A 19600-nucleotide genomic window follows, 5' to 3' on the forward strand; every position below is an offset into this window, starting at 1 on the left:
ATAAATTTGGATATATAACATGCTTAGATGTCAATTGAAAATTTTAATTTTATATATGCGCAGATAAAAATCTCTGTTGAAACATGTCATTTCTGAAAATTTTATTTTTGTTGTAAAATATTATGGATGAACTTTCACATGGTTCATAGCATGTATCTCTTTATTTTTCATGACTTTAGATGCATGTTACTACTATCACACTAATGGTGTATTGAATTGTTGAATACATTCAAGGAGAAGTGTTTTAAAATATTATAGATGATATTATACATGAATTATGAACTACCTTTCACATGATTCATAACACATGACTCTTTATTTTTCTTGACCTTTGATGTACTTTATAACTGTCACACTAATGGTTTGTTGAAGGGGAGTGTGATAAAATATTGTGAATTGTTTTTTACCTTGTTCATAACATGTGTCTCTTTATTTTTCATGAACTTTGATGTATTCTGCAATCATCACACAAATGGTGTATTGAATTATAATTATTTTCCTAATTATGTTTAGAGTCCTATATAAGGACATATTTTAGATGAAAAAATGATACTTGGTGAATTTAGAATATAATAATATTTTCTTACCATCAAGAGCTCATATTTGTTCTTATCTTATTATTTCTTTTATTTGTTTTCTACAATTCATTTTCTTTTCTTTCACATTTCACTTTCTTTAATATTTTTCATCAAATTTACAATAATTTTTTATTTATGTTATGTTTATAATTTATTTTATATTTATAAATATTTAAATTTATATAATTTTAAATTTTTTAAATAATAAAAAATTCAATAAAAGAAAAAGTTTAGATCGCGAATCAGCCTTAACCCAGTTAATTAAATTATAAGAATTTGAGGATTAAAACTAAAAAAAATCCTAATAAATTAAGATCAAATATAATATTTTACATGCTCGTCCAGGAACTTTTTTTAACACCTCTAGAAAGAATATTACCACAATCAATATCACATAACATCGCCAGCTGTATCGCCTGCGCACTGCGCTCTGCATAGATGGGACAAGAATACAGAAATGTGAAAAACACAGTGAAATTGTGGAAGAAAAGTATATTTTATAAATGTGAAAAGTGTATGTCCTTTAAAAGGATACACACTTAACCTAATGGGTGCAGCTCAGTTGGTAACTTGGCGCTGAGTTAGTGGGATTGGATATGTGTTCGATTCCCGCTGAATGCATTCTTGGGGAGGGGGCTGAACCTTTAGCCATCACTGTTCCCCGCACTCCGGATTAGTCCCATAGCCGGCTCAAAGAGTCGAAGCTCGTGGGGATACCGGAGGGAGCCAACTCGTCTCAAAGAGATAATTAGGGTTGGGTAACTCCAAAAAAAAAAAAAGATACACACTTATATCTTTTTAAGAGAGATAAAGGAACAAGTTATGGAAGAGAGAGTGGAGGAAAAATTTTGTAATTTAAAATTTAAAAAAATACACTACATTCATATAAAAAGACCATCTTTTTAAATGACAAACATTAAACCCTTTATAAATTATTATTTGACTTGCTTTGGTAGTATAAATTTACTTAAGTAAATTTTAATAAGTATGTTAACATAATCTTCATTATTATATAAAAGAATTTAGTGATGAGTGTTATCAAATACTTATTAAGAAAAATAAAAATATTAAATAAAAAATAACATAATAAGTTTATATATTTCTCATTTCTGCATTAATCATCTAAGAGGACAACCGCTTTTGTTGTAGCAGTTTATTGTATGATTTAATTATCAATGGTTTGAATAATTAATTGTGAAATTTCAAATAAATTATACATTCTTAGTAAAATATTTGTACAATATCATCATGTAAGCGATGTATTAAAAAAAACAAATTTTTACTTTGTGTTTGAACATTCGATTAGTTTATTTAATAATTTTCAAAAACTTTTCCTCCCTATTTAATGATTGTTCAGATTAAAAAAAAAAAAAAAAATAGAGTAAAGGCCCTTTTAAATTTTTAAGAGAAAGTAAGCTAGTCTGAAAAGATTAGCACATTTATAAATAAATGAGAAACAGAAACAGGACAGACACTGCTATTGATGAGCAATAAATTTATCTTTGTACCAAACATAGACACAATAATAACCTCAATAATAACCTTTACTTGAATAAAATATTATCAGTCAAACCTGTTCCACACATTGTTAATTTGAAACACAAAGTTATTGAAAGAAGCTGGATCACACAAGTTTGTCAAAAGAAAATTCTAACAAGAAAGAAACAGCATTTAAAAACCACGATCAATGTTGCCTTCTGAGATGTTGTTGCCCAGCCTCATATCACTTTCACTAATTGTGCTTCCAAAATGGCCATAAGAATTCCACAAGTCATTATTTCCAATTTCAGTACCAGTGAAGCTTCCATGCAAATTCCCTGAACAACTTTCACCATTGAAGCCTATAAAATTTCCCGGAGGCAAAGACATCCCCAAGTCACTTTCAACATTTTGACCTCCAAAACTGAGTTCAGGCAACATCCATGAATGATCCCTTTGATCATCAAGACCAAAAAAATTGCCTTGAGGTAATGATCCAGAGTTATCTCCAAAATTACCTTGTGGCAACACTCCTAACCCGAAGTAATCACTTTCAGCATTGAAACTGCCAAAGTTACCTTGAGGCAACACACTTAAGTCATCACTTAACACATTTAAATCTCCAAAATTTGCTTGAGGCAACGGCTCTAACCCTGTAGGAACACTTTCTTCATTGAAATGGCCAAAGTTACCTTGAGGCAACACATTTAAGTGATCACTTAACCCATTTAAATCTCCAAAATTTCCTTGAGGTAACGCCTCTAACCCTGAAGGAACACTTACTTCACTGAAGCCGCCAAAATTACCTTGAGACAATAAGTGATCATTATCCACATTGAACCCTCCAAAAGTAGCTTGAGGCAGCACCTCTAACCCTGAGTGATGACTCTCTGCATTAAAACCGACAAAATTACTTTGAGACAACATTCTTAAGTAATCATTATCCCCATTAATGAGACCTCCAAAATAGCCCGGAGGCAAAATCCCCGAATCACTTGTACTATTGAAACCACTAAAATTACCCTGAGGGAGCACCGTATCAACATTACCAACATATGTACGTGGTTGTAGATTCATGTTACTACTATCAAAAACATTGTTCATCTGGGCAACTCCAATATTCACCAAATTTAAGGTTGGTTGTTGCTCCGGAACTTGTTCCTCCACAACCATATTCGGTAGAGAAGAACAAGAGACAGGTACCAAAGGTAAAGAACTAGAAGCAGGCAACGAGGGTTGAACAACATGACCAATTCTCTTTTGAGCATTCTTCATTTTTCCCTGAACATAAGCAAGCAAACGCTCCAAATCTCTAACATGAAAAGCAGATAAAGGCTTACCCTCCTTATAAATTTCATGTATGAAAATAAGCATTTCTCTCTCGTTGTTCCTCTCGTTGATCCTTTTAAGTTCAGCTTCCATCTTTCTTGTCTTCTCCTGCATATAACTCCATTGAGTAACAACGTTTCTGAATCGATCCATCTCTGGAAGACCACGATACCTAATTAGTAGTTGTTTAGTAACTTCAGCTGATGGCCACATCATAGGTACGTCATCACCGGGACCATAGATGATAATACATGCATCGATACCACAAAGGGTGGTTATCTCCTTCATCTTCTTCAACAACCCTTCACGTCTTTTTCTGTACACAGATCTTCTTGTTCCGTAATCTTGAATCAATTCAGATGTTATCTTCCTTTTAGTCAAGGGTAGTGGTGGCGCTTCTGCTGCTGCTGCTTCGGTTATGGAAGGAACAAGGGGTAACGGTGGTTCACTCACCTCTCTTCTTTCTTCTGTCTCAGACTCCATTTTTGCTCAATTGAACAGTGTTTGAATTGGAGAAAAAGGAAATGGCGTTGATGGGGTGGTTCTCTCACTTTCTCTGTCTTCTTCTTCTCTTAATTCAAGACAAGATAAGATTGGTATGAACGGAGAAGTAAAGGGGAAAATGGAACGGTAATAAGTTATGTGACATTTTTTTTTTTTTTTTGTTAATTGTGTAATTGATTGAACAAAGGCACTGAGGACCATATTATAAAATAGATAAATGTCAGTAACCGTCTTTTAACCCTTTCTTCTTTAATACTTTTTATATTATTAAATTTAACTTCATTTAAGTCTTGATCAGAAAAATTAAGTTTGAATTTTTAAGGAGACCGTGTATGATATTAATAAAAAATATTAAAAAATAGAGGATATTAATAAAATATGTTGTTCAGTTAATGCATCTTATAAATAATATTAAGATGCATCGTATTTTGGTTTTGTCAGATGCGCAGAAGTTAATTGATATCAATGCTCTTGTTGAATTCAAATCTTGACAATTTTCGATGCTATTTGTTCCTTTTTAATATATTAATGGGATTTATTAAGAAAAAAAATTTATCCAGCTCCACTCACAAACTAACAATGGGACTCATCAAAACAAAAAAGAAAAAGAAAAATTAAATGGATCCCACATTATTTTTTAATATGAAGGAAAAAAATGTTGTCTTCTTTGATAGAAGAATAGTAAAACCCTATATTAATTTGAGTAAAGCTGTAAATGAAACTTTCATTGGGGTAAAACGTTTGAAATGGAAATTCTAGAAGACTGATTTCTTTTTTTATTAATGGTTTTTCTATAATATTCTGGAATTAGCACCGCTAGGTGGACCCAAAAAGATCAAGCTTAACAAATTTCTAAGATTATATTTTCTTCATCCAAAAAGGTGATTAAAATACTAAATAAGTTTGAGTTTAATAATTAAAGAATTTCCTTAATGTAAAGAGTTCAAATCTACATTACAATACTGGTAAAAAGGGCTACCTAAAATAATAAGGATTAGTCTCACTTAAAAGGGTGTAAGAAAAACCTTGCAACATTTAAAAAAAAAAAAATCTCATTTGCTTCTGATTATGAAAAAGTATACTGTTAGAGCAAGCGACTAGACTCAAAATAGCTTCGCGCCGCACCAGGTTAATTTCAGGAAAACTTATTTTGGTAAAAGTTAAAAATGAAGTGATAATGTATATTAGCATCAATCTCTCATATGGAGAGACTATCATATGGTCCTGGAATAAAATGTATGTTTAATGCGGTGCCATTTAATGTAGCCGCCATGTAAACTTTGTAAATCATTGTACGTGTTGTATGCTTAAATAAAGCTTTTTAAAACAACCATGGCCCAAAAAGTCAATATGTATAACAATAAATGATACAGAAAACGCAGTTTCAAAGATGAAGAAAAATGATACAGAAAACGATATATACGTTACTCTAAGATTGCATATAATTTCTCGAAAGGAATCCAGAGCAATGTTATTTCAGACTTTTTAATGATTTATATTATTCTCTAACACATCCACCACACAAGAGCTTTTTAGGTTTGAAGTGTAGACATTGCACAAGCTCAATTTTTTTGTTTACCTTATGCTTATTTAATTTCACTAGAAAGTGAGGGTGATGAAGATTGAACTCGACCTTGTGGTCACCGAAACTCTAACACCAAGTAAAGAATTATTTCAACCCAAAATCTTAAACTATTAAACGAGGGCATTTTTAATAGTTTATAAATAACACCATTGCTTAAGATAATATTAGAGTAAATAGATTCCTTAAGATAATGAGTCTAAGGAGAAGCTTGGTCTGATTCCAGAAAAATTAGCTTTTTTATGATTACATGGGTGATTATCCGGCAAGAAGGGTCTTGTTTAAAACAGGATCAATAGACAATGGAGATGGAACCGTTGGTTGGTTAGGTCTTCCTATTTTTGAGATAAAGAGGCACATGAACTTTTTGTAGCTCATATATATGCCTATCTTTTTTGATAGACGGAGAATGAATTGTTAGAACCTTTTTTATTTTCAACAGGTAGAATAAAAGTATAGTATTGAATAAGTAGGTGTAATTGTTGAGTATTGTTGAGATATATAAAATTATTAATGTAGCCTCACCCAATAGCTTAAGCTTTTGGATTGAATTGGTTCTTTACATGGTATCAGAGCTTCGGTGTAGCGCGTTTGATCCTCACCACTCTCCATTTTCTTTCAAGTGGAATTTCTTTCTTCGCATAATAGGTGGGCATGTGCATTGTCCACCCTTCTAGTCCAGTGGGCTCTCGTGTGAGGAGCGTGTTGAGATATATAAAATCATTAATGTAGTTTCACCCAAGCTTTTGGGTTAAATTGGTTCTTTACAAGTATACTTGGGAAACAACTTATTTGCAAAAATACAAAGGGTGAGTAAATGGCATTTTAGGGAGAGTGATTTTTATATTGCTTGAAGCATGTAACTGGTACACAACTAGGCTGCATACCAAGCATACCCAAATTCAAATTTTCCTTTAGTTGTGTGTTATTACAGTAGTTATTGTTAGACAGTTTTGAAAGCCATGCATTGATTGGGTGGAGACATGTACATTTACATACAGCTGATGTGATCACACAGCAGAGTGTAATACGGTGGCAGCGCTGTTAGTGCCACCAACTCCATCATCATGGTCACCGGCCCATTTTCTCACCTGCTTAATAAAAGATTGGGTGACACAGTGAACTGAGAGCAAGAGAGAGAGGACTGGAGAGGAAGAGAAAGAAGAACCTCCTTTATTACTAGTGTTTATCTTTCTCTGTAAATTAGTGATATATACGATATCAGTCAAAAAATAAGCTACAACCACCAATTGTGATAACTTCAATAATAAAGGAGTTATCATTCGTGATACAAATAAAGGTCATGCAAAAGCAAGGGGAAAATTAGTCTAGAAGAAATGAGATAAAGAATCATAAAGGTCAAATTGGCCATAATTAGGTGTTAAAGATTGATAAATATAACAAAGTAATATATATTTTTGTAAATAAGGTTGCAGCAGACATGTCTAACTCCTATATAACCAAAGATGTAAACCTTCTTGCGCACATGTCTAGTTCTTCTTACAATCCACAAATAGATAAAATTCATTGAAGGAGCCATATTGCTTAACGAGAGTTGCAAGGTCTATATTGAAACAATAAATTAATACCAAAGCATAGTTCATATAAATTAAGGGGATTTAGTTGTATGAAGCAATTGAAGTAAGGTTGAGATAATAGTAAAGAGAAGAATGCCTAAATTCATATGCTAAACAACGTACATAAAATGGTTGCCCACCGCTTTACACCTTGAAGTGCACCTACTCCCTGAAGGTCATGTATATATAAGTCAATTTGATATTAGATTCAGCAAAATAACAGTTCAAAAGAGAATTTATGAAGTGAAATTATAATGATTCAAAAAAGAATTCGTGAAGGTAAGTTACAAAAGATAGAAAATAGAGATGCCACTATCAATAAACTGCAAACACAATAAAGAGGGAAGGAGAAGAAACTGTACATATTCTTCGTTCCAATCATGGAAACAGATCTAAGATGCATACTGAGCATGATGACAAAGATATAAATAGCCAAGTTTAAAAAGAACTTACTTCAAAATAGAAGGTAAATTCCTCTTCACCCCTTATAAATTTCCAAAGCTCATTAGTTTTATTTTTATTTATTTTTTTAAAAAAAAGAAGAAGGTAAATTCCTCTTCACCCCTTTAAAGTTTTCATCCAAATCAACTTTGGTACACTAACTTCAAAATCTTTACTTTACCCCCTAAAGTTGCAAACATTCACTACATTCCCCTTGAATACTTTGGAAAAAAAAAAAATTGTACATGATATATCCTTTCGATGCATCTTTTGAGTAAAATATTATTACAAGCGTAGTGGTTAGTTAACCCCTTTATCGGCAATTTCAATGAAACTATTAACAGTTGCAAATTTTTTGAATCTTCAAGGGACGTACTCAAGGGATTAAAACATATACTTGATTGTTGTACATGTAAGTTATGAAGTTTTAAAGTTAGTACAAACAAACTTTTAAGGGGATAATCATTTTACCAAAAAAAATGTAGTATATCCAATTGTTCCGAGTGAACACCAACTATGGTAAAAGGTAATGGGAAAATGTTAAGGGTAAGTTGATAGAGAGTAAGGTTCGGTGTATGAGATTAAGGGAATGTATCAGCTATGTATGAATGGGTAAATGAGAGATATCTGAAGTGTCTTTCCTTTGTTATTGTATATGTATTTATAGTACTTGTTCTGAGCGGTTATAGAAGAAAGTCGTGGGAGTTGCAACAAACGTGGTACTACCAGGCAGTTATAGGTATCGTGGTCCTAGGTGAGTGAGAAAGGATCGTGGGTTTAAATTCACGATCCAGGCTATGGCCTATGGTCCCATAATCCGGATTCTTGGCCTATAACGTTAGTTGGAATACAGATCTGAGTAAGAGGGTCTTGGGCCTCTGATTAGGTTGAGCTCCTAGGCTTGAACTCATCGGACCTACTCGGGTGTATAAACCCGGAACACCAATAAAGAAGAGAAGTGTAGAAAAGAAATTGAGATAGGACTTACAAATAACAAACTATTAACCCCGGAAGTTCTTAAAACTCTTGCAAGAGAATGAAAGACCCCTTTACCCAAATGTTGATCTGAACACAGTTTGAGGAATAAACCGAAAAAATCCACAAGCACCAGTATATCACTACAGACTAAAGCTTCATTTCATTGGAACCCAGAAACCAAAAGCCAATTTGCCAAGATGATATGAAAACAAAATCTAGCCTCATTTGGAAAGATATTGTATCAACAAATAAGCAGCAGCTTATGCATTAGTCACCCAAAATCAATATCAAACTTAGAAAAGAAAATCTCACGTGACTTCCTCAATAATCAGCTCACATAAAGAGAGAATCCAACGTCAACAATACCTTTATCCCAGAGTAGTTGAATAGGTGGCAAATAAACCCACGTGAAAAGTACGAGAAGGAGAAAATCCAGATTGAATTAAATTCTTTCCCAAAAACCAATTATTAATCATTAAAACCTTCACTCTATTAGTCACTGGATGCATAGTCATCCTCTTCAGCTCATTTGAAAGAATAATAATAAAGATGAGTTAATCAAACTCTACCAGTCTAATAACGCCTCAGTCCCAGAGAAATAGATATGAGATACCACTCAACTGGTATTTGGCATCTACACGGATAGGGATGATTATTCACATTACGGTGGAAATTCGAACCTCTTCACGTCAATTCAATGTAAATCTCCTTCTAAAATAAATTCATAAAAAAAAAAAAAAAAAACAGATATTAATTACTTGAAACGAGGAATATTAGTATTAAACGGACATCGATACAATTAAAACATAGTAAATCTATGGTTCAAGAACTACCAAAATAACCTAAACATCATCGAAAAATAACGAACCTTGAAATAATGCCAAAAACAGCTTCTCACGCGCGTTCTTTACAGCAAATGTTGCAGAACATAAGTAAAACAAAACAGGTGCAAATTTGCATTGACAAATGAGAACGATGAATACTCAGAAAACTCTGAAAAGGGAAACAGAATTCGTGGAGAAATAAAATGAAATGGCGGGATTCATTAGAAATGAGGTGTACAGTTTTGTTAATAGGATAGGACTATCAAGGTTTAAATTTTCGATGAAAGGTTTAAATTTGTCCTTATTTAAAAGGTTTTAAATCTTTTTATCTGTCAAGGTTTTCAAAATTTTAAAAATATTCTAACAAAGAAAAAAAATTATTGGGTAACTTTTTTGTCCATCATTTTCTTTTAAGGGACGTTTAGTAGAGGAAAAAAAAAATTTATCCGAGAATATCAATTTTTAAAAATATGATAAAAATATTCAATTTACAATAATATTTGAAAATTTAAAATTTAGAAAAATTCAGTTTCCGAGAATCCTATAAAATGCCGCGTACCCTTAATTCATTTCCCTTCTCATCTTCTACACATACCCTATATAGTTATGGAAGTTTATTGTCATAGAGGAACCTTCGCGCTACCCTAACTCCTTAGCAGTTTTATTTATTTATTTAAAAACCTTGATTTATTTTTCTCATTTTAATGCCACAATGTTTAAAAAAAAATTGTGAGATTTACCAATATCTTAGCCAAAAAAAGCTGCCAGGGCATCTTCCTTTTTTTTTTTTTTGTGGAAATTTCTATTTTTTATGGAAATGCATCTTCCAAGAGTTAGAAAAAGCATTCAAATTGCATTCGTTGAAGATGTAATTGAACAAACGAGCAGCAAATGCACTTTAGAATTCTGATTTTGTTTATTGTTAAGACTTGTGGTTAAAAATTTAAATGTGAATAACAAAATCTTGAATCGGCAAGAATAAACTAACTAAATAATATATAAGTGAAAACATCAATAAACCTTGATGCCTTATTGATTTTTGGTTAGAATATAATGTTGAGCTCGGCACCCAACAAGTTATTCAAATTCATCGTTGATATTTTATTATATTTAAGTGAAAGATTTCAGGTAGCATGAAGATTCCTCTGGGTTGAAAATAAATTGTTCATGATTGACAGATAGCATGCATGAATGATTGCTCAATCGGTGTTCCAAATAAATTACGCTTGATCATACCCATCTTACAGTTAAAACTAGATAAAATTATTACCATGGTTGCTTACTTGCTTTTTTAAGTGGTTGTTCTAAAGCATATTCTCATCAAATTATATCCATATAGTCTAATGATTGTGTCAACAGCATTTTTTTTCTTGAACTAATAATAACCTTATTATGCTATAGTCATAAATCATAGGATGCATTTTCTGCGACTTTTATAGGATCACCAAAGGAAAGTCGTGGAGACGGACGTCCTTCTAGGTCCATTTGTTGATAATGGGCTTCCATGTGTGTCCTATTAAATCTTTGTTAGGCCCAAGCTCAAGATGAAGAGTACGCATTAATGGTATTGTAATGATCCCTCCATTTATTTGCTAGGTTCATTGGGAAAACAAAAACAAAAATAATGTTGGAGCGTATAAATGGGTTGAGTCGTACTAAACTTTGCTCTAAATAAATATAAATATAAATATATATATATATTTACTAATTAAAATATTATAAATAATAATTTTTTTATTTTAATTAAAATAAATAATACAATATATGCTGACTTGAAGACTAATAGGTCAGACTATGTACAAGTAGGTCTATAACATATTTTCTAAATAATTTTTTTTTTAAGTTCAAGTCTCTTCTATTCTATTGAATATATTAGACCAGACCTAACTTGACATACACTTCTGATAAATCATCTGACTCATTTACACTTCTAATGTTAAATGATAAAAAATTGAAAACAAAAAATAAAATTTTAATATATAATATTAAATATTTCTTATTTACACTCATTATCAAATCCCTTATAATAAATAAAATTATGATAAATAAACAATGAAATCATCTCTTTCAAAACGAGTTAATTTTGTATTTGCTTTTTATTTTTATTTCTGCTACAGGATAAACCTGTCGTGAAATAGCTTAAATAATCAAAACATACTCAGATAAACTTGGCTACTTCAATAAACAAATAAAATCCACTAATACATAGTTTGCCTAACCCACGAACGCACAAATTATTATTAATAATGTTAGTGTCCTATGTATTAGAGTTCACGAACGTAATGATATATCTCCCCACTTTTTCTGCGGTAGTGCCACCATGGATCAGAAGAAATAAGAAAGTACGACTTATTGCTGGAGAAGATTCTAACGCATTTTAAAAGCTCGATATTCTAAAAGAGAATCTTTATTATAACAGCAATAAAATTGTATAACGTCTAATCAGTAATCACCCTAGGTGGGAAAGACGACGAAGATTCCGAAACACTAATCCACTTGCTAAAAGCTTAGTGGCAATCCCAATTTTCATTTAAATCCATGGTACTTTTTCCCCCCTTAATCATCCTTCACCGTGTAGAAACACATAGTAAAGCATGGAACTTTTCCCTAATTTAATATCGAAGATGATTAGCACTTGTCTTAAATTGTAAATTTATCCGAAATTCAATACGTAGATTTATTTTGGTCCTGATTTAAATAAGGGAAGCAAGTTTGCTAGCTCTCGAAAATCCAAATAAAATATTGGATAAAATTAATTTTATGTTACATAAAATGGTGTATCTGAAACAAGATCAAACTGGGTCTCATCTTGATTTTTTTATTTTTTAGTGAATTCCATCTTGATTTTGTTTCACAACATGAGATACACTAACTTATGCAACATAAGATTAATTTTACCCTGAAATATTACACGTTAAATCTATTAAACTTGATATATAAACATTAGCAAACACACCGTTTGATAAGTTTCCTTCCCAAATTCTTTGTCCTTCCATAATTTCGATTCCGAGGAAATCTTCATTTACTTTATGCAAAATCTATATTATAGGATTTAATTTAGCAACCGAGCAACATTTTATGATTAATTGTTCTAATAGTTAAATTTTTCTTAAATAATATGTTCATACATAATTATATGATGATGTATTTTCTTTTTAATTTTGCACTTTCTATAACGTTTGTTGTACCTTAATTAAAGCTTTGAACTTTGAACTCTGAAGTTTCTTCAAAGAGATAGATGTTGATTTGTCATAATGTCCACCACCTTTCCATGTCCAAAAAGATGTTAATTTTGGACGCATGCGTGCAAACATTTGAGTGGCTTTAGATGACCACGACTTCCATTGGATGTTCAACAGCATGAATCTTCCCAACAAATCTGTCTCTTGCTTTGAATCAGTATGTTATTGGTAGAGACGCGGATAACAATGTTAATTTATTCTCTTCTATTTAGGACTTGTTTTACTTTATTGTTAGTTTAGTTGTGTTTTATATTAATCATTGTAAGGACGTGTGTCACAACACGCTCGAATGGCAAGGAAAGAGAGGCATTTGAAATTTATTTATTTTTAAAAATCACAATTAATTTTATTTCAATTAAAAAAATAAAAACTAATTTTTGAGAATTAATTAAAAACTGTTTCGAGGTCTATTCCCTTATGCGTATGCTTGTGTTTCACTGCCCTGAATTCCTCTACTCATGTTAATTCCAACTGCCTTACTATATAAGAACTCGCTGTTTGTGTTTGACTAGTACGCATTCGAACGCTCTCACTTATGGGAATCAACCACGTGTCATAACCCCATTAGGCTGGCCACTTCGAAATTAAAGGGCTCAAATGCTCAATCATGTCCTTCAGCTGAAAGTTAAAAACATTTTTGAACCCTGTTAGAATTAACGTTTATCTAGTCCCTTTAATTCCTGGAGTAGCTCTGGTTCTAAACAATGGTCCAAGAGTTCAAGAGGAACAACATTCTCTATCAGCTTGAATAACTCTTGCACCCCTTTACTTTTATAGCTTTGTCAATGGAGAAACCCAATATCCTTCCGTATGATTTCCTATGAAACGCACGTCACTCCGCAAAAGGTTCAATCATCCTAACTCAAGCTTTTAGTCTCATACGATGGATGCATATATTCAATCATCTTGTTAGAACATAGCTTAGAAACCTTAATTACATAATGATTGTTTAACATCTTCAAGCTGTCTTTTATGATTGTATCAAGTACACTTGTTGATCAAGACATAGTTTTTCACTTTTTCTTAGTGATGAGTCTCCAATTTACTATATATTATGGGTTAATATGAGCATGATATTGATTTAAAAGTAATTAAAAGTTATGAGAATTATAATTAAATTGTTATTTTATTCTCAATAATATTCTCATAAAAATTCTTATATTTTGTAGTAATTTTCAACTCAATAAAGAGATAAATTGGAGAGCTCAAGTGGATTTGTTTTGGATCTCTGAATCATTAAAGATCTTATTGAATCTTTCTTTGAATATTTTTAAGAAAATTTTTCCTTTAAATTTAAAAGGAAGGATTTGATGGATTAGATTAAAGATATGATTGGAGATTCTCGTGAAGATTCCAATGAAGATATTATGAGAAATTAAAATATGTGGTTTCATCACTATAAAAAGGCAACTCTTGGAAACAAAAGAGGACATAGAGGAAGGAAGAGAACACCGGATACCAAAGTTGAAGATTTCAGAGAGAGATGAGCTCGAAGGAGATTGAGCAACATTGACTCTTCTTCTTCTTCTTCATGACTTCTTCTTCTTATTTTTTATTTCTTTGTGTTGTTTAAGCTAGCTATGTCTGGCTAGTTTTCTTTTGTAGTTAGGATAATGGATCCGACGTGAATACTATTTGTGGTTTAAATTGTTTCTTTAATAAATTGTTTCAATTATTTGTGTTTTACCTTGCATGAATTTCTATATCCTTGTATGAATTGATCACTATTATAGGGATTTGAGGGTTAGAGCTCACAATAGACATATTGAGGTTTTAATCCTGACAGAGATAAAATATCAATTCTTGCATGATCTAGACATAGACTTGTTTGAGTTGTAGACTTCATAATTCATTGTGTTTAATGCCTATTCGAGGAGGAATTACTAGAACATTATGATTCTAATTAGAGTAAAGGGTTAAATTCACTAAGACATTAGGATTTAACCAACTATTTTTAGAAGATGAATTGTTTGAAATATCTGAGATGAATTATTATTGAATTTAATTTAAACTACTCTAGGAGGATCTAATGTGAAGTGTATCTTGACTACAGTTTCTTACCGTTCTTTAATCGCATCTCTTTTTGCGTTCTTGATTATTCTTGAATGTTCTTAATTTCCATTGCATTTAATTTTAATTACTTTTATTTTAATTAAAAATCAATTTTCTAAACCAAACTGAATTTTTCAAATTAAGGGGACTAGTTATAATAATACTTGGTGCATCAATCCTCGAGGGACAATACTTTACTTCCACTTTAATTACTTGAAACGAACGATATACTTACTGCAATCGCAACACTTATTCACCTGGAATCACATTAGATATTATTAATTTGAGAAAAATTTTATCAATTTATTATGGCGTTACTGTATACGGCTTAACCTTTGCACCAATTTAAAGAGGTAATAAAGATGTAGATAATAAAATAAATTTTCAATTTTTTTTTAATGTTAACATTATCTTTTGTAACCACTTTACTTATATAATAAACACCCGGTCCGTTACTTTCACTTAGTCGAAGTGACCTTTATTCAAAAACGTATTGAATACTACAAGCATCGTTGCTTAATTGATGATCATTTATTTCCCCTCGGCAAAACTAACTAGTTGTCCATAATTCTATTAATTAAGAGACAAGTTAAGATTCAAGAAAGAATAATAATTTATTAAATTTTCACTAATGAGCTGGCGTGAAAACTATATGATTTTTTTTTTTCGATTTTAATTTAAAAAAGTTGGCTAATAAACAGAATGCTGTATGCCATGTTATTGTAACCAATTAATATACTTTTTTTGACAAAAGCATTGCTGTTCTATGAATTGGGTGTTTTCCACCATATATAATAACCCTTTCTTTTGCACTGTAAGATTTGAGGATGTCACCACTCCAAGCTCCACATATAATTATCCTATGGATCATGTCGTAATCCCGGCGTAGCACGCTCGTACGTACATTGAATTTGTTTCAGCATTCGCCAGCCCAATTCAAGCTTTCTCTTATATAATTCGTGCCCAATGTCCAAAATCAACTTAACTTATTGTTGCTTTGCGGTTCCAGCCTTCTATACAATATTCATGAATCCAAACTCTACCCATCTCATTCTTAGAACCAAGTGACTAGGTATATACCAAACCCACTATGGCATAATACATTTGCTAGTGTGTTGATATATTATCGTCTAGTTTGACCTTAAAGGCATTCATGCATTGTTTTTTTAAAAAAAGTTCTTTACTAAAAAAGGAAAAAAAAAAAAAAGTTAAAGACATTCACTTTTCTCTCCAACTGATATTCATGGAGCTCGATAATTTGAGCCTCGCACATGCATGTCTAAGATCTCAGTCAACTAGCTAGATTCGGTATAAAACCTAGACTAATGAATATCCAAGAGCCTAGAGGCCACGGTCTGGAAAAATAAAATAAAATTGAAGTGTGCTTTTCAGAATTTTTTTATTTTTTTTTGGGTATAGAAGGAGGGCATTAAGCCCGATGCTTTTCACACTTTCAGGTTTCAGTAGAAAGGGAAAGGGAAAGCAACTATTTTTACCCTTTCTCGTCTATAAAATACTACACAAGGTATTGAGTGTAGCGAAAGGTTTATCCCTTCTATGCTATGTATTTTACTCTACGAGTTTTATTCATCTCATATTAAAGGAGATAAATTATCTCATGTTATAGAGATAAATTTGTGGACTCCACCACCTGAAAAATAAAAATAAAAGAAAAGAAAAATGTGACACAGTTATCGAATGGTGTGTAGGAGAGAAAGTTATCACATGTAACATAAGAGTAGTTTTTTCCTAACTATATATATTAACATTTTAATTATAGTTTTTTTTGTTTTTTTGACAAACCACATGTATCATTCACGGGAGGCAAATATGTTCGGGGTTTGTCTAAGATTAAGGCTTTAAACTCCTCCCAAAGATGATATTGGAGAGGATCGAACACATGCTCTCACCTCACCTCCACATGTTCAGCTCCTTTGCATCAATTGAGCTACCATCATTTGATTTTAATTATAGGTTTAAAACCACAAATTATCATTCATGGTTGAAAATATTAAAATATGAGTAGTGATGTAGTGAAGTGCCACAGTAATTAAACATAGACCATTTGAAGACCATATATGCACAGAAGACTCATAAATCTATAGCCTTAAGATTTTGGGATCTCCCATACCATTATCAACTTTAGTATCAAAGTAAGAGGTTTGGCTAAACATAGACCAAGTGAGGACTATATAAGTGCAAAAGACTCATAGTTCTATAGCCTTGAGATTTTGATTTTTGGGTTGAGATGTGGTGTTAGCCCACTTATTGTGGTTTATCATTTGATCCATTGATGGAATAATCATTTGTAAAAGGTTTTGGGCTCCCTTGTACTATTTTCAACAGTCATCTCTTTTTTTGGTGACTAAATAAGAAACTGATGGAACAAAAATCACTTTTGAGTTCAAGTCAGTTTCATAAAAAAATAAAAAAAATCTGTCATTAACTTGCTAGGTTCAAATACTTGCTATTAATTTTATTGGTAAAGTCTATACAATTAACTTGATATTTTTTTTTACTACAAATAATTGTAGGAAAATAAGCTATAATAGAAATGGGATGATATAACACAAAATGAAAATATTGCACTCAGGAAATTGAACTCATTAATTAACCTAGTTAACTTGATTGGTAACTAAATAATATAGGTTGGGGACGATGGTCAATAGGTCGTGTTTAATGAGAGAACCAAAGAATTTTTTTTTTTTAAAAAAAGACAATTATTGAAAAAGACTTTTAGTCACAACAAAATAAAAGAGTTATTCTCATAATAATGCATTTAAATATACTATGATGAAGAAAAAGAAAAACAGAAAACTCGAATCCGTACAAGAAAAGAGAAGATACATCTTGATTTACTTAACAATCTCAGACAAGTTTCGGGAATATATATAGAAAGGGTTTTGTAAGACTTATGTTATTATAAAGATTCGTTTTTCGTGTCTTAAATTTTTTTTTTTTGCTTTAAAAAATGTGGGCCCTATAAAATATTGTGTATGTAGAAAAAAAATTTGTATCAAGTTGCATGATAAATACAAACCCCATATAAAAATCATCAACTTACAGATAAAAAAAGAAGAAGGTCTTTTAGGTAATTTATACGGGTATAAAATAATTTTTGTTCATACATAACTAAATATGTTTAATAAACCACAGAGGGTAGCTCAGTTGGCAGCTAAACTCCCAAGGGATTGCTTGGTGCAGGGATCAAACCTTGCCTCAAGCAGTTTCTTGGAAAATCTTTGGGGGCCAGAGGATAAGCCAAAAATCTTCGGTTGGAGGATTAGTCTCGTCTTTTCTCCGGTTGCGAAACTTAGTGCACCCACTGTTACAATGAGGGGCTAGCCCAAACGGGCCGTACCCCGAGGGCATGGTGCTCGGAGAAGGTTGATTGGGGATACCTCCTGACAATGTACCAGAAAAAAATATGTTTAATATATTTAACGTATTGATTATTTTTAAAATTTGATCTTACTTTATTTATTTGATACTATATTATATCAAGTCGTGATTAATTATTTTTTTACTTATATCTTATTTTGTGCATGCTGTTATTATCTTGGGATAGAATTTAATTAAATGTTTTTAAGTGAAAATTCCTAAAACTCTTGAGTAATTTTTGTTTAATCACTTGTATCAAAAGAAAATTTTTAACACTGAATCAATTTTTTTCTTTTCTTTTTTGGTAGTTAAAGAGCTAGCCCATAACACAACAAACAAAACTAAAATTAAGGGATGTTGATTACCAAATTTTTTTTTAAGGGATATTAAAACTAAAGCTTGAAACTTTAGCTAAATCATCTTCGTAAATTTTCTTGTAATTCTGGAGGCATGGTTGTTAAAATCTTGATTTATCATTACAATTTTATGTTTTTACGATTTTTTTCATCAAAATTATTTTACCAATATTCTAAACGCTTTTACGCTTTTAAGATTTTTTAATATTATAATTTTACGTTTTACGATTTTTTAATCCTCTTCCGATTTTACTTAAAATCTCGATTTTAACAATATTGCCGGGAGGGAACAAGTCTATAAACTTATTCCTTAACTTTCGATCTTCTTCATGTTCCAGCAAGCTAGTGAACGCATTTATTGTATTCACGGGAAACAAATTGAAAATTGACTTCCCAATCTTTGCGAAACCAAGCTAGAATCTTTAACTACCAAAAAAAAAAGTTGTAAAGTTTTAACACTGAATCAATTTTTTTTTCTTTGCGAAAAACATTTGATAAAAATTTTATTATATGAAAAAAATGTCATTCTTAACTTCAAAAAATTAAGAAACAAAACAGTTATTTTTTAAAATTAAAATTATTTAAATGTATTAAAATTTGTAAAGTTAACCCCTCAATCAACTCCTAAATTGATCCTTAGAAAATCTTAGTCAGTTTTAGGTGACTTAGTGGCTAGTGCTCTACTTAATTTTCAATCACGCATTGAATAAACTACACCAGGTTAAAAAGACCTACACATACATCAACTTTGTTTTTGCTTTTAGTAGAGACGTCACCTTTAAATTTACAGTTAGCGTGACTTGCCAAAAAACCTAAACAAAAAAGTTAGAGTTAGCTTTTAGAATTATGGCAGTCCAAAATATATATTTTTATCTTCTTAATTAACTTTAAATCAATGTTCATCGAGGAGATTTTGGTTTGAATAGTTTTTTTTTTTTAAATTAACTCAATCCTAATTATCTCTTTGAGGTGAGTTGGCTCCTTTTAATATTCTCGTAAGTTTTCACTTTTTGAGTCGATTATAAGACTAATCCGAAATGCAGGACATGTCAAATATAGAGATATGTAAGTATGACGATATTTGGTTATGCAGCTCTTTTATGTGGATCATTATCTCAGTAGCGATTTTAGTCTTTATATTTCAAAAAGTCATACAAATTCTTAACAAAATGTAGAATTTTATGATTTGTTCAAAAAAGGAACGATAATAACATTTTTCTCTATAGTGGGATTGCTACTTACTCGTTGTGTTTTCAAAAGTGATATGTGAGAATCGA

General features: G+C 31.3%; 1 protein-coding gene across 1 annotated transcript; it reads right to left on the reverse strand.

The window, feature by feature from the left end:
* Positions 1-2110: 2110 nt before the first annotated feature.
* On the reverse strand, positions 2111-3981 carry LOC133306210 (agamous-like MADS-box protein AGL80). Its single transcript, XM_061506501.1, has one exon. The coding sequence runs from the start codon at positions 3867-3869 to the stop codon at positions 2250-2252; it is 1620 nt and encodes a 539-aa protein (XP_061362485.1). The 5' UTR covers positions 3870-3981; the 3' UTR covers positions 2111-2249.
* Positions 3982-19600: the final 15619 nt, after the last annotated feature.

This window comes from Gastrolobium bilobum, unplaced genomic scaffold, assembly GCF_033153095.1.
Source record: "Gastrolobium bilobum isolate Gb01-03AN ecotype WA unplaced genomic scaffold, APGP_CSIRO_Gbil_v1 utg6649, whole genome shotgun sequence".
Taxonomy (NCBI): Eukaryota; Viridiplantae; Streptophyta; class Magnoliopsida; order Fabales; family Fabaceae; genus Gastrolobium; species Gastrolobium bilobum.